This window comes from Falco rusticolus, chromosome 10, assembly GCF_015220075.1.
Source record: "Falco rusticolus isolate bFalRus1 chromosome 10, bFalRus1.pri, whole genome shotgun sequence".
NCBI lineage: Eukaryota > Metazoa > Chordata > Aves > Falconiformes > Falconidae > Falco > Falco rusticolus.
Window position 1 is genome coordinate 2503672 of NC_051196.1, and position 13924 is coordinate 2517595.

General features: G+C 42.7%; 1 protein-coding gene across 4 annotated transcripts in view; it reads left to right on the forward strand.

The window, feature by feature from the left end:
* The window catches only part of LOC119154485 (toll interacting protein), a 66093-nt gene that overhangs the window by 25702 nt on the left and 26467 nt on the right, over positions 1-13924 (forward strand). For 2 of the 4 annotated variants that reach the window (XM_037402062.1, XM_037402063.1), the window contains one exon: positions 9401-9505. Coding sequence is in view for 2 of the 4 variants with exons in the window: in XM_037402060.1 (XP_037257957.1) it covers positions 13775-13807 (33 nt within the window). In the remaining 2 variants the exon portion in view is untranslated. Of the gene's footprint in view, positions 1-9400; positions 9506-13661; positions 13808-13924 lie in introns of those variants that run through there. The other 2 variants (XM_037402060.1, XM_037402061.1) reach the window with 2 other exon arrangements.

The following is a 13924-nucleotide window of genomic DNA, read 5'->3' on the forward strand; positions in this document are numbered from 1 at the left end:
CCTGAGGAGTCATCAGCAGGGTTTTTCAGTGATTATCACTCTCTTTAGTCTCCCTTGGGTTTTGTGCAGCTGGTGGAGTGCGGCTTTAGTGTGTGGTTAGCTGTGGTGCACAAATCCTGTATGGGTTAAAATAAGCTGGGACATCACCTCATGTCCTCCTAATAAGGTTTTCCTTCCATAGAAATTCATAGTACATTTCTGAACCTCCTTCTGTCTTCCCCCTCCCTTTTTACTTCTTAGTGAAGTGTGTTTTAAAGGGAGAGTGTTCAAAGATGTTTTAATAGAAGCTCTACATGCAGAGCTGCTGCATGTCCCACACTTACTAAAAACAATAAGGATCTTCCACCCTGAAAACAAGGCTAACAAGCTCAAACTTTACAATGCAAAACTAACCACAATCTTTCTTGCCCCTATTGCCTTTTCTCCCCTTTGTTCCCTACAAGATTAGTGGATGCTCCCATTTAAGAGACATTTTAAAAGGGCAGTTTTTTGAGGCCACTTGGAATTGACTTTCTTGATACACCTGATATCTCTACAGAAACCTAATTTGCAGCATGGGGCTTTGTAATTTCATGCTAGAACAGCATAAAATGGAAGAATAACTCATCCAGAAGGAAGGGATTATGTAACAGTAGCAAAGGAGAATCAGGAGAGACAGTGCAGATCCTTTGGAAAGTGAGGTTGCTGATTCTGCAGTGCTATATACCTGCTAATTGGTTTCAAACAACAGGGAGATACATGGCCAACAAGCGGAAGAAAAGAGAGGGAAGAAAAAAGCTTGGTATTAATACAGCTCACCTAAATTCACTCAGACAAAAAGGCAGAGATCACGGTGATGTCCTGACAGATTTCTCCATACTGGGATAGTAAAATGTATCAGAAGTTAGATACATTAGATGTGAAGAATATGTTTGGAAATGAGACGCATTTGGAATGCTTGGAAATCAGACTGGTATTGAAGGAGAAGCTGTGAGCAAGAAAAGCTCTGAGCCCACCAGGTAAGGAACATACTACAACTCTACAAGTTCAGGGAAGTTCAGAGGAATTGCATTGTGCAGATGAAAGGATAACTGGGAGAATTAGCTGCACTTCTGGCAGTAGTGAGTGAGAACAAATCCTGGGCATGCTTCTCCTTACTGCATAGGTCTACTGAAGCCAAACTTTGGGAGGACTGTCTCCTTTTGCTTAAAACCCAAAATGTCTTCTGTTACATTTAGAATATCTTAAAGCTCTTGCTGTTAGTAGCAGTTTGCTTTGGACTTCTCAGTTACTATTTTATCAGCAACAACATTCTGCTATCGTTTTGTGGGTATATTTAATATAGTGGTGCAAATCTTTTACCCATGCTTCATTTTTTAAAATGAAGGATTATTGCCATTTTAAGAATAGCTATAAAGGCTCTGCAGAGCTGTCCACATCAGTTTAGTAACCTCCATTTGTACTGGTTTTGGCTATGACAGAGAATTTCTTCACAGTAGTTTGTATGATGTTGCATTTTGGTATTGTGATGAAAACAGTGTTGCTGACGCAAGGATGTTTTTGTTATTGGTGAGCAGTACTTACACAGTGTCAAGGCCTCTTCTGCTTCTCACACTGCCCCACCAGTGAGCAGGCTGGGGGTGCGCAAGAAGCTGGGAGGGGACACAGTTGGGACAGTTGACCAAAGGAATATCCCATACCATATAATGTCATGCTCAGCAATAAAACCGGCAGGGAGTGGAGGTTGGCATGGGCTGCTGTTGCTCAGGGACTGGCTGGGTATCAGTTGGTTGATGTTGAGCAAGTGTTTTCCTGTGCATCACTCATTTTTCTTGGTTTTGTTTTGTTGTGGGGTTTTTCCCATCTCTTTGTTGCTTGTACTTCCCACCCCCCCCTTTTTTTTTTGTAAATTATTAAACTCTCTTTATCTCAATGCACCATTTTCCCTACTTTTACCCTTCTGATTCTACCCCTAATCCTGGTGAAGGGGGAAGTGAGCAAACAGCTGTGTGGTGCTGTCAGGGTTCAACCATGACACCCCTTCTGTGTGTTAATATATGAGTTCATATGCTTTTTTTTTTAGATATTGAGTAAACTTTAGGTTCTGAACATAGTTTTCTTTTAATCAGATTGTTAACTGTGAATATATTTTATAGTGGATAGCTGCATGTAGTAAAAACCTAACAGAGAACTTGCTGCCTCAGGCAAAGGATACAAAAATACTGCAGTTTGTGCTAATCTGACTGAAAGTGGGCGATGTGCAGTGCTCCATCCTGGAATCCACTTCCCTATTAGACTGCCAGCTTCCAAGTTTTTTCACCTATGGGTCACATTGCAGAGTATATCTTTTCTCCAGACTTCAAGAAGAGCATGGAGGAGTTTAAAGATGTGGGTGGATTTAGTATGTTACTTGCAGTTTGCTAAGAAGAGCTTTCATTAGTGGACACTAATTCAGGCAGTGCATATTTACATTTGGCTAAACCCTTTTGTTTGTGCATCTAGAGACAATAGGCACAGGAACTTTTAAAATACAAATAAATAAACACATGCCATTTTGTGGATGGAAAGTTAAATCCTAAAGACCTACGTGGCAGCTGGCCAACTGGTAATCATGTTGAGCCTTCAGAATTATCCCTGACATTTGTGCGTAAAGCAGGTAGATGAATCTTGCCAGGCAGGAGCTAGCAAACAAACAGTACACTGAACAAATATGATACAGGGAAAAAAGTCTTAGACGGTGAAGGGAAAGCTGTGATTCCAGGACATTATTTTCACTGTAGCTTGTAGCAGTGGCAGTGAAGGAAAATTCCATGAAAAAGATGAAAAGCCTAGAATAACCCCTTAATCTCCTTCGTGCCTGTCCTATGTGACAACTCACCCTTTGAAAACAGAGAAGATACACTCTAGAATAGGAAAGTTTGAGCATAAAGAGATTGGGCAATGTTCAGAAGTAAAGTGAAGACAGAACAAAGAAGGTTTCTATTTAAGATGCTGAACTGTGACTGAGAGGAACTGAATTTTCTTCCTGCATCCTTCTTCCTTTTCCTCTGGCAAGTCACTTAATCTCTCAGTATCTCAGTTCTCCAATTGAATAATGAGGCAGTAATATTAAATAGTGCATTTCTTTTCATATTTGAGAGCTTTTGTTTGTTTTAAACTAGAATAATTTTACAGAACTGAGGTAGGAAATGTAAGTAAATGGTTGAAAGAGAAAAGTGGAGGGGGGCAGAAGAGAAGGAGTTGTGGCAAAGGCTGAAGGTAGGAGTCTCCTACCCTGGATCAACAACATCAGTCAGAACAGTGTATGTACACATAAAAATGGTTTAGTCAGAGAAAGTGCCTGGTACAATTAGGTCCCCATCTAAACAGAGACCTTTGAGTACTATTGTTATTGGGCAACAGTAGTAACGAGAGGGGAACTGCCTGTAAGGGGTGTTTGTGACAAAGTAGTCTGAACTGTACTGTCTGACAATTCACTGACAATTGCAGCAGTGCAAAGCCAGGCTGATGTTACTTAATTCTTGTTGCCCAGTGCCACAGGGAAAGCTATGAGAAAAACAAATGTTCAGTGGGGTCAAAGTTAAAAAAGAATCATGGTCATGAAGAAAGGTTCCCAGAAATGTGTCCTGAAGAGAGTCACAGAGGATAACTCTACAATGGGGTAGATCGCTTTGTTGCCTTCATTTTTCAACAGACCTTCTCAACTAGGTTCAGTTGCTGTCCTGTACACGTAACTTTGGTGCTGTGCTCCCCCTGCCCAGCCCCATCCTGATCTTTGTTTCTGTGCAGACGCTCAAGTGATAACCACCTGTGACGGTCCAAATGGATGTGTCTGGTCCTGGTGGCTGTATCATATATATGACATGATAGCCAAGGGCTAATGTGAGCAATGTGCCTACCCTACCCAACAGTGCTGGTCAAGGTCTGATTCAAGCCAACTTTGAAAGAAACTTAACTTCTGTAGTTGGTATGCAAAGATGACTTGACTCCATAATTAGTGGACAGCCCTGGGCCTGCTGAGCTCTCCTGCATGGCTGCGTGACAGGAACTCCCCTTGAGGAGAGATGCCCCCCCAAGGTTATTCCTTGAGGCAGAGAAATTCCTTGTCACAACAGATTCTCGGTAAGTGATTAATAGCATGATAAAGTTTGAAGTCTTAGCTAAGTGGTATAAAGGATTGATTGTGCACATATAATCCTTTAGATATAAACCATTGACCAAGTCTGAGACCGAGTCTGGATCTAGCCACATCTAAACTCCCCTCTGAGAAGGAGCTCAGAACACAAGAAGGAGCTTTCTGAACCTCATGACTCAACGGGAGAGTCTTCCTAACAGTTTTGTCTGACCCTGTCCTCTGTGCAGTAAATACTCAAGTGTACCTTGCCATCAAATCTTGTTAAACCACTGTTGCATTTACTGTGCTGTTTTATACCAATAAACATATTGCTGCTTGTCTCTTACGAGAAACTTCAGAGGCTTCTGTAGGAGCCAACAGCAGCATTGCAGCTTGCAAATGCATTTACAGTATAAAATTGTTACTTCAAATGACATATAAATACGTGGTGAATTCTACTCAGATGGAAAACAAATCTCTGTTGCTGATAAACTGTTTCAATAGCAGTATTTACAGGCCATACAAAATTAAGGTTGTTCTGTTAAACCAGGGATAAAGAACCAAAATGAGGCAAAAAAAGTCACATATGCAGCACTGTCCTTTCTACAATTTGCAATCTTCGTGAATGATGTATAGAGGGCTCAGATAATCCTATGATGGTTCTGTCTTTCCCATCTTTATTTTAGGGGGGGGGGAGGGAAGAAAGAAAATTATGTGCTTGGTTGTCACAAAGAAAAAGCGAAGTCATATTTTTAATGCACATATTTTTCATGTTCTGAATATAGCTGTAGGGCTGAATTCCTGCAGGGAAAATGGGCACAATTACAGTCAGGTGATGCCACCTTTGCATTGGAGACACCATATGTGCCAGAAGGTTTTACACAATGCTGTAAGCATCAGAAGGGAAGCTGAGCAAGAAGTGACTTGAAACAGGTATGTGAGCGTATGTGTTATACAAACACATTACACGTGTGTTATACAGACTTTTGCATTCTTTAGAGTTTATTAAAACTTCAGTTAAAACCACAGTTACAGCAGCAACTCATTGCTTTTAAACAGCAGTCGTCTTAGCCTGAAAACTTTACATACAAAGATAATGAGAACTAGCTTTTTCTTACCTGCCTTATTTCATTTTCACTCTTTGATTTGATTCATTACCTTTCCTGGAATTCATTCTTTCCATATGTATTCTAGCGGACAGCTTGAGGTAGGTATACATGAGGTGTCATGAGAGTTCATATGCACACATACTTGGGCAGTTATCCTAACTATAAGACCATTGTATGTCAACAAGTTAGTGATATATGGAACAGTTAACCCGAGAAGGTGAAGGCTTCTTATTTGGGCCTGTGGTGTGCTGCACAGATCCTCTGGCCCCAGGGGAAACCTAACCTGCTTATTGTAATGAAGGAGCCTGTTGGCAGCTCCCATGTGGCACCAGTGATTACACCACCTGCGTGTCCTGTATCTTAAAACACACTTCAACACATTTCCATTTTTCTGCATCTTTCTCCAGCCTTTTAGAAGATAGAAAGGAACGAAGTACACTCTCTTTTAAGTATTGGGTTTGTAATTTCTTCCTGTAAATTACGGTATGTATATTACATATTGCAGTAAGTGCTGAAGACCATGATCAAAAGGACCTTTTGTGCTAAGCACTCTGTGTGTGTTCATTGACACGGAGATCCTGCCCTTGAGCATGCAGATTTGTAACGCACAACAGGTGTGTTAGTATCGCCTGTTTGGGAGTGGAGAGGCAGTGTGGCAAGATCAAATTATTGAGATCACAGAGCCTATGGAAACTGATCCTAGATCTTTAACGAGTCTAACAAGATGAGTATTGCTTTTGCGCTTAAAGCAATTAGCTTTAAACACAAGACCAATACCTCATCAGAAGTCTCCCTTGTAGGGAGAAAATTAATTTTCTTCTTCACTCAGATACTTGTGTACTGAACACTAAGGTGACACCTAATGATCAGTGAGCAGAAGTAGGAGCTGGGAAGTGTTTGATGTATTTAGCTACAAACTAGACTCATCCAGTCTAGATGTTTGAGAACTCTGAAGCGACAGGTGACTCACTATCTAGTTGGTTTTCCTCAGCACTGTCTCTAGTCCCCTAAGAACTTTGAGGTTGTTGGCAGAAACCTGCTACAAAGTTGCCAAATGTGCTGCATTTTCAGAGGCACGGCGCTCCTGCAGCTTCGGTTGACTTCCCTGAGGCTGAGGGAAGGCAGCTCTGCAAAGCAAAACCACTGTCCCTCCCTGGGCAGAGCTCCAGGCTCTCTTTGTAGGTTGGTCATGACTTTAAAGGAGGCTGAGGATTTGACCAGAAGGAAACCAGAGCCAGTATGTACAAGAATCCTATCACTGCATGCACCAAGTGTATTTCTGTGCAATTTACCCTGTTCCCCATAGCCTCTCACATTCAGCAAGAAAAGCTCTGGTGGAATGATGGGAATAGTAAATCAGGCTATTGTATTATTTGAAAATAATCTTTTTCCAAAGGGAATAACAGGCTAGGGACTTTCAAGAAGGTGGGACTTTAGAGCTGACAAGTGTATCTAGCATGTTGATGTGGTAATGAAATTAGTTCTGCACTGTTTGGTAAACAGCAAACTTCCTTGCAAGGTTTGTGATTAAACATCTAACAGAAAATACTGATTTCCTTGCAGGCATTTAGGCACCAAATATAAAGAGGCACAGGGAGAGCCAACCAGATAAAGAACCTGCTAAATACTAGAATTGAAAGCCACTATTATCATAGAGTCCTCATAATATTCACTGTTAATTATGAAAACTAATAGCTACAAAATTGAAGTACCCAGTGGGAGACAGTATGACACTGAACTTGCAGAATTCCTTCCCCCTTCAGTCCTTCTACACAGGCAAAAAATTGGTGCTTATTCTGTAAAAAACAGCAGTTAGAGGAGGGAGATGGCATATTGATTTGCCTCTGTATCTTGTTATTGAGGAGGAGCAACAAATTAGCTAAATTATGAAGGAGAAAAACTGTGTTTTGCTGCATATAAGCAAAGATTTCTATAATGAAATACATTAAGTAAACAGAAGAGCAGTTTGCTTGCCTGGGGATGGAGTGGGAGAGAAAGACTTTCTGCCCATTACTATGAGTGTGGGGAATTGTACTTTACCTGAACCAGTGGGAAATGTTTGTTATGTTAAGCAGAGATTCACAGTTGCACTACTTGTGCCTACACAAAATACTAGATCAAATGAGAAATGTATGAGCAAATCGAGTATGCAGTATTTGGAAGAAATCTGAAAGAAATTTGGGCTTGTTAGCATTACTCTAAAATAATATCCTCAACTTCCTGAAGGAAGTTGTTCCTTCTTCCTGTGTTATTTCACTTATTTTTCATTGTTTCACTCCTTCCGTGTCTTAGTTTGTATTTTGGTGATGGGAAATCTGGTGAGTGGACAACAGCAATTCCTTAATTTTTCTATATACTTATTTTCTTAGGGAAAAAAAATAGAAAAAGAGAAAAGAGGAGAAGAAAAGAGCAAATAAAAAATGGAACAACTATATGGAGAATCTAACAGCATATTAATGAGATTCCGACAGTATCTACTCACAGACTGGCATGATGCTGGGTACAAATACAGGTATAACAACTGAGAACACTGCACATCCTCCTTCTGTGAGACTAGAATGCCAAAATCTAAATTGCCTTAGTTTTTATCTTCAAATAACGACTTCTGAATTCTGTCTTTTTAAAAATGAGGCAGCAGGGAATTCTCCTACTTGAAAAATAATCTAGATAAAAAAGGATAATCTGATTCAATAAAAAAGATGTGAAGATTTAATTTGCTAGACTTCCTCTCTAGAGAAGAGAGCAGCTTCTTTTTAAATAAACAAGCATGTTGATTTATGCCCAATTACTGTGGGTAGGTGGTTTTGCCAATCAAACATAACAGGTATACATTGTAGAACAACTTGAGGAGTTGTTGAGAGCATGCAACTCAATAAAAACAAACAGGTCACCACACTTAAGTAAGAATAATGAACTGCAAAAGCACAAGGCAAGGAAGGACAAGCTAAGTAACAGCATGGCAGAAAAAGATTTGGATGTTAACATAGATCATAAGCTGAACAGGAGTAAACAATGTTACGCTGCTGTGAAAAAGGCAAACCTTTGTTGCAATTTATAGCCAATGTTACAACCTACAAACCATTTAGTAATTCTTCAGCTCTCCTTGGAGCTGTCTGTGCCCCAGCTGGAATGCTGTGTCCAATTTTGGGTACTTCAAGGAAGGTATGGTCCTGTTTGAATAAAAAGAGAGGAAGACAACAATTATCAGGCTTCATAAAAGTATACTTAGAGGTGAAGGCTGAAGGTATTGGGTTAAGTCTGAACAGCTGAGCTTCATAGAAAAGAAAACTAAGAAGTAAAACAACAGCGGTTTTCAAATACATAAAAAGTATTTTCGGTGAGAGGAACAAGCTGTTTTCGGTGCCTGTAGTGGACAGGGCAGACATTTTGCTCTCATAACTGTTTGCTCATCTCCTTTGAAGTGCTGTCTGGAAATTGAAGTGTTATCCAAATAACAGTAAATACAGTTTTTGCACTGCTACAGTTTTCCTGGTGCATTAAAAATACAGTTAAGAAATACAATTCAGGAAAAGCATGGTGGAACTGGAGAAAAGGGAAAAAATCATAGGAGATTGCACTTCTCCTCTGAAGCAGCTGCTGTCTGAAATTGTTTTCAAAGAACCTTCTCCTCACCTCTGTGCTGAGTGAACCTTCAGTAAATCCTGGCACAAGCTTGATTTGAAATGAAATAACTCCCATTTTGGAGTGGACTGTGTGATGAAGATGTAGTTATAAAATAAATACTGATTCAGCTCTAACTTTCAATTTTGTCCTCATTAAGTTGCTCAACCAGGTGTTGAAGCCAATAGAATTCGCTTTTCCTCTGTTGGAAAGCTATTTTGAGTGCAGCGTGACTGAACAACAGCCACTTATTAGAGGCTCGGCAGTGCTCTCGGCTTTTCTGCTAGAATCCCCCGCAATTGCTCGAACAACACTTTTGCCAATACTCATCTAGCTCAATCAGTAGCTATAACTCTGGAGTATGAAATTATGCCATAGTTGAGATGGTGGTAAGTTGCCTGCTGTTTAACATCTCTGTTTCATGGCCTGGTGTCGGGAGGGATGCAGTGCTGATTTTGAGCTTCAGTTTGTATGTAGTTCTTTCTCTCTTGTCTGTCCAATTGAATTCCCGTGTAGTTTCAGTGCAGTATGCGTCCTGGCTGGAATTCCTGTGTAATGTTGTTGTGTCTTCTTACAGAGTTGCCATGTTTCATGCTGGAGCTATCTTTCCTTCCTGATGAGGGATGTAATCCTCCTGCATCCCAACTGGACTGTGAGGATTAATTAAAGTTTGCACTGCACTGTGAGTACCTTGCATGCTATTGAAGTGGAAATTATTGTTTATTACAGCCAGTCTGAATGCTATCTGGGATTTCCATGTTATTGTTCCAGCTCTGTTGTACATCACCAAGCTTGAGCTGGTACTGTGAACAAAAGATTAACATTGTGCTCTGTTGCTGTGTGTTTGGTGCTACATCCAGCACCTACATAAGGCCACATACATCCTGAGAAGCTGTGCTCAGCACACTAGGACTCTGAGGGCTTTTCTGTAGCTTGAAGCCTGCAACATCCCTTCCCTTTTTCTGCACTTCTGCTTTGGTATGGGCTGGATCCACAGAGCAGTGGATCCCGTTGGCCTTCTCCACTGTCACCCTTGCTTGCTATTAACCTCAAGCCAGCTTTGGGGGACTGTGTAAGAAATGATGGTAGAATTGGGCTCTGCATTTTGCAAAAGATGCTTTTTCCTATGCAACAGAATTGTATCTCGGTGTGTCATCTAAAGTCCTATGGGGACATGGTGAAAAGGGCTGACCTTGCCTGAGACCCAAGCCAGTGTTACAAGTGATGCGTAGCCATCCCACAATATTCTTGTGTGCTTGTAGCATCTACAAAACTTAACTGAAAACTTGTTTTGCTAGTTCATGGTGAGATCCTTCATTGGTCTCTGCAGGGTCAGATGGATAACTCTGAACTAAACAAATCACAGCCATGATTTTTTTTACTCTGCTTTTATGCACTAGCTTAGTCAGCTTAGTTTAGCTATAAGTGCATTTAAAAAACACATTCCTGTGACTTCGCTGTCTTCGTAAGCCATAATAAACAAACAGGGTTTAAATGATGTGGGAACTCCCCAATGTACATAAAATGTAACCACCCAATTCACTTGTGAGCTTTCCCGGGGGAAGAGATCAGCTAACAGTTAAAAGGTCACTTTCTGGCTGAAGGATTCTATTATGTATCTCACCTAAATAAACTGGGAGGCTTGACCTTCCTAAAGGGGCACGATTTTTAAAGAGGTACAAATGTAGTCCTCTCACGACACTAATTACTGCTGTCTACAATTTTGTAGATCTGACAGGTTAGACCCCAACACTGAGCTGCCAAAATTTAGTTGCTGTCCCGTGGAGCGTTGTGTTCCGTCACTCCTCCCATAGTATCAGACTTTCCACAACCTTTCAAGTGTCCCTTCTGGTTTTGTGAACAAGCACAACGTTAATTTGGCAAGAATTCTGCTGTAACTGTTCTTCGGTGAGGACGGCATCCTGTGCATTACTCTCCTCTGTACCATGAGACATCAGTTTCTGGTTTTATGGAGAAAAGCATGGGTGGTGTCTACACTTTCAGATTCTGGAGACGGGCTAGGGAGCAACGCCTATTTGATAACTTCCAAGCAATCACTATATATGGACATATATTTGTTTCTCTCTACACCTCTCCAACCTGTTGTCCAATTTCATTCAGTTTTTACTTAACTTCTTCAGAGATAATAAGCTCTTAGAAATTTCATAAAAATAGGTAGCTGGTTACAGAAAATAAACCATATTAGTGATCCCACCAGTCAAAGGTTTCAGCAAAGGTAATTGTCATCTTTGGCATTTGGCCTCGTATTGAGGAAACGGCATGGAGAGCTCGGAAATGTGTTACCTCTTACCCAGCCAGCAGCTGGGAGCAAGGAGATGAGTTTATAAAAAAATGTGAATGGAAAGCTCCAGGTGAAATTTCAGAGAACATGGGGCTTATGACAGATCTGTAGAAGCAAGTTTAATAGAAGATGTGGGAGATGAAAGAGAGCATCAAAGCAAAAGAGAGGATGGAGAGGAGGTGCAAAAGGGGTAGAAGCATTTTGGAAAGAACAGATGAGGCAATGGAAAAGGAGAGATTCTGGGAGGGCCAAATGAAGAACTGGGAAGAACAGAGAAAAGACTGGGAATCAGAATGAAAGGCTGATACAGGAGAAACTGACATCTAAATTTTTATTACAAGATAAACGCAATTTATTGTCATTATGGCTTCTTTAATTACCTTTCAACCTTTTTTTAATGATGACCATATGCTGCAAATAACAGGGTTTTATGACTTGTTCTCTCACCTTTCCCATGGCTTACATTCACACTTTAATTACTACATTGACATCAGATGTCTCGCTAATGTTTTTGCACCGGTGCTCCCTATTTGTGATGATACCGCACTTGGGGAAGCAGAACCACCTGTCCCTCCTGGGCGAAGGCTGTTTGCTGTGTCGTGGATGTCCACCAGATGGCAAAGCCGGTATTTTTGTAGCGTTTCCAGGCCACCTTCAGGTACTAATTTACCCTAGGGAGAGTGGGGGCTTATTTAACCGCAAATCCTTTACTGCATAGTTTAAAAATGGTGATTAAAAATAAGTGTTTAGATTATCTGTGGATTTCCTAGGAATAATAATAAAACAGGAAAATAAAAGAGGCAGTTAGAAAATGGTGGTGCTGTCAGGAAGGCACAATGTTCACTCTAGTCACTGCCTATCTCTGGATGAGCAAAACCTCAGGAATCTCTGAGGCAGTGTTACTACTTTTTTCTGTTGATATAAATTTTATAGGGACAATAATTTTGTCTCATGTCTAACTTCTTTGAGATTGTTGTGATTAGACCAGGTCTTAGAATGAAATCCATGGTAAGTAAAACTACGTAAGTTACTAAAATAACTGCCCATGACTTACCTAAAACTGATTTCCTAGCTTGTTAGATGTAAAAATAACAATGAGGCTTGTTAATGCTCTTTTCCCTCCAACCTGCCCTGATGATGTCAGGATTGTAATTATGGAGATGAGCACTGATCTTCTTCTGTTACCTCTGTGGGTTTTACTTACCGTTTTAACCGTGTTGGCTCAAGAAACAGCTATCATTTAACCATCAAAACTGCTGGATGATTTAGAGTTCATGAAAGAGGCTACATCTGGGTAGCATCTGTTATAAATTAATGTTTGTACAATGCTAACTGTATTGGTACAGAAGGTTCATACAGACAGGGCACATATCTGATACTGTAAGTGCTGAATGTTCTTAATCATGTGGCTTAATTTGACATTGCATTGCCCCTTCATACAGAGTACTGTCTCTGCTGAAAGGCTTATACAAGGGGCAGTGAAAAAAATCTAGTCCCTGTAGCTTCGCCAAGCAGCTTAACCCCTTCTCCCTGCAAAGAAAAAAAACCCAAACAACCTACGTCAAAAGGATCTTTCAAGACTTAAACTAAAAAATACACCCACCCACCCCCAAAAGAAACAAAGGGGGGGAAATTACCTTTCTTTTTAAAGAACCCCTCCCCCCCAACGTGTCTTTTCAGGTTTGGTTTCTTTTCTGGTGGCAGGAACAAGGGAAGGATGATGTGCTGCTTTAATGGTTTTGTAGGCTGACCTGAATTCTGCTTCCAGCAGAAGAGCGTGGGCAGGGGTGCGGGGCGCTGCAGCCCTTCTCTTCTGCTGGCTATTGGCGTTCAGCTGGTTCAGGGGCTCCCCATCACTCCTGTCGGCAGTACGTGTTTTTCTGAGTATCAAGACACCAGTAAAAAGACGAGGCTGTTCCTGCTGCAAGTAGATGCTAGGGTAGTGGGGGGAAAAAAAGCTAGTGCTAAATTTGGAGCATTCCTAATTGCACTGTTCTATTTCCAGCTGCCAAAATCTACACTAGAATTTTAATTAAGGGCTAAATTCATACAGCAGATCCTAACAACAGGAAAGAGTTATGTTATTTAAATAGGCTTTGAAATGATCAAATTTTATCTCCCAGAGCAGCACAGGGATGAACATGAAAGCTGCTTTTGTCCGTGCAGGCAGGGCCGCGCTGGATGAGCTGCGGGGCGGGGCGGGCAGCGCAAGGCGAGCGGCCCTGCCAGGCACCCGCTGCACCCGCGGGCCGAACCGGGGTGGGGGGACCCCGCGGACCCCGGGCCAAGCCGGGGCCGCCGGCCGCAGCCCCCAGGTGCCGGCTCCTGGCCCGCGCCGCGGCGCCCCCCAGCGTCAGCGGGCCGCGCCGCACCGCCGTGCCGGCAGGGCACAAGGGCGCGTGCGCGGGAGCCGCCCCGCTCGCCCCGCTCGGGGGTCGCTACGCGCGTGCGCGGGGGGACCTGCCCGCGGCGCCCGCCCCGTCCCTGCGCGCCTGCGCACGGCGCGGCCCTGGAACCCGCCAGAAGGGGCGGGGCCGGGTCAGCTGACGCGGCGGCAGCGCTGAGTGACGGCTGGCGGCGGCCGCGGAGCCCCGGCGGAGCGGCGGCCTGGCGGGGCGGCAGGAGGGGTCTGGGCCCGAGCGAGCCGCTATGGCCACCACCGTCACCACTCAGCGGGGCCCGGTGAGTGCCGCGGCGGGCGAAGGTTCCCCCTCGCTCCTGTGACTGCGCGGCGCCGGGCCGGTGAGGCGAGGCCCGGCTGGGGCTGCGCTGGGCTTCGGCCCCCGGCCCCGCTCCCGC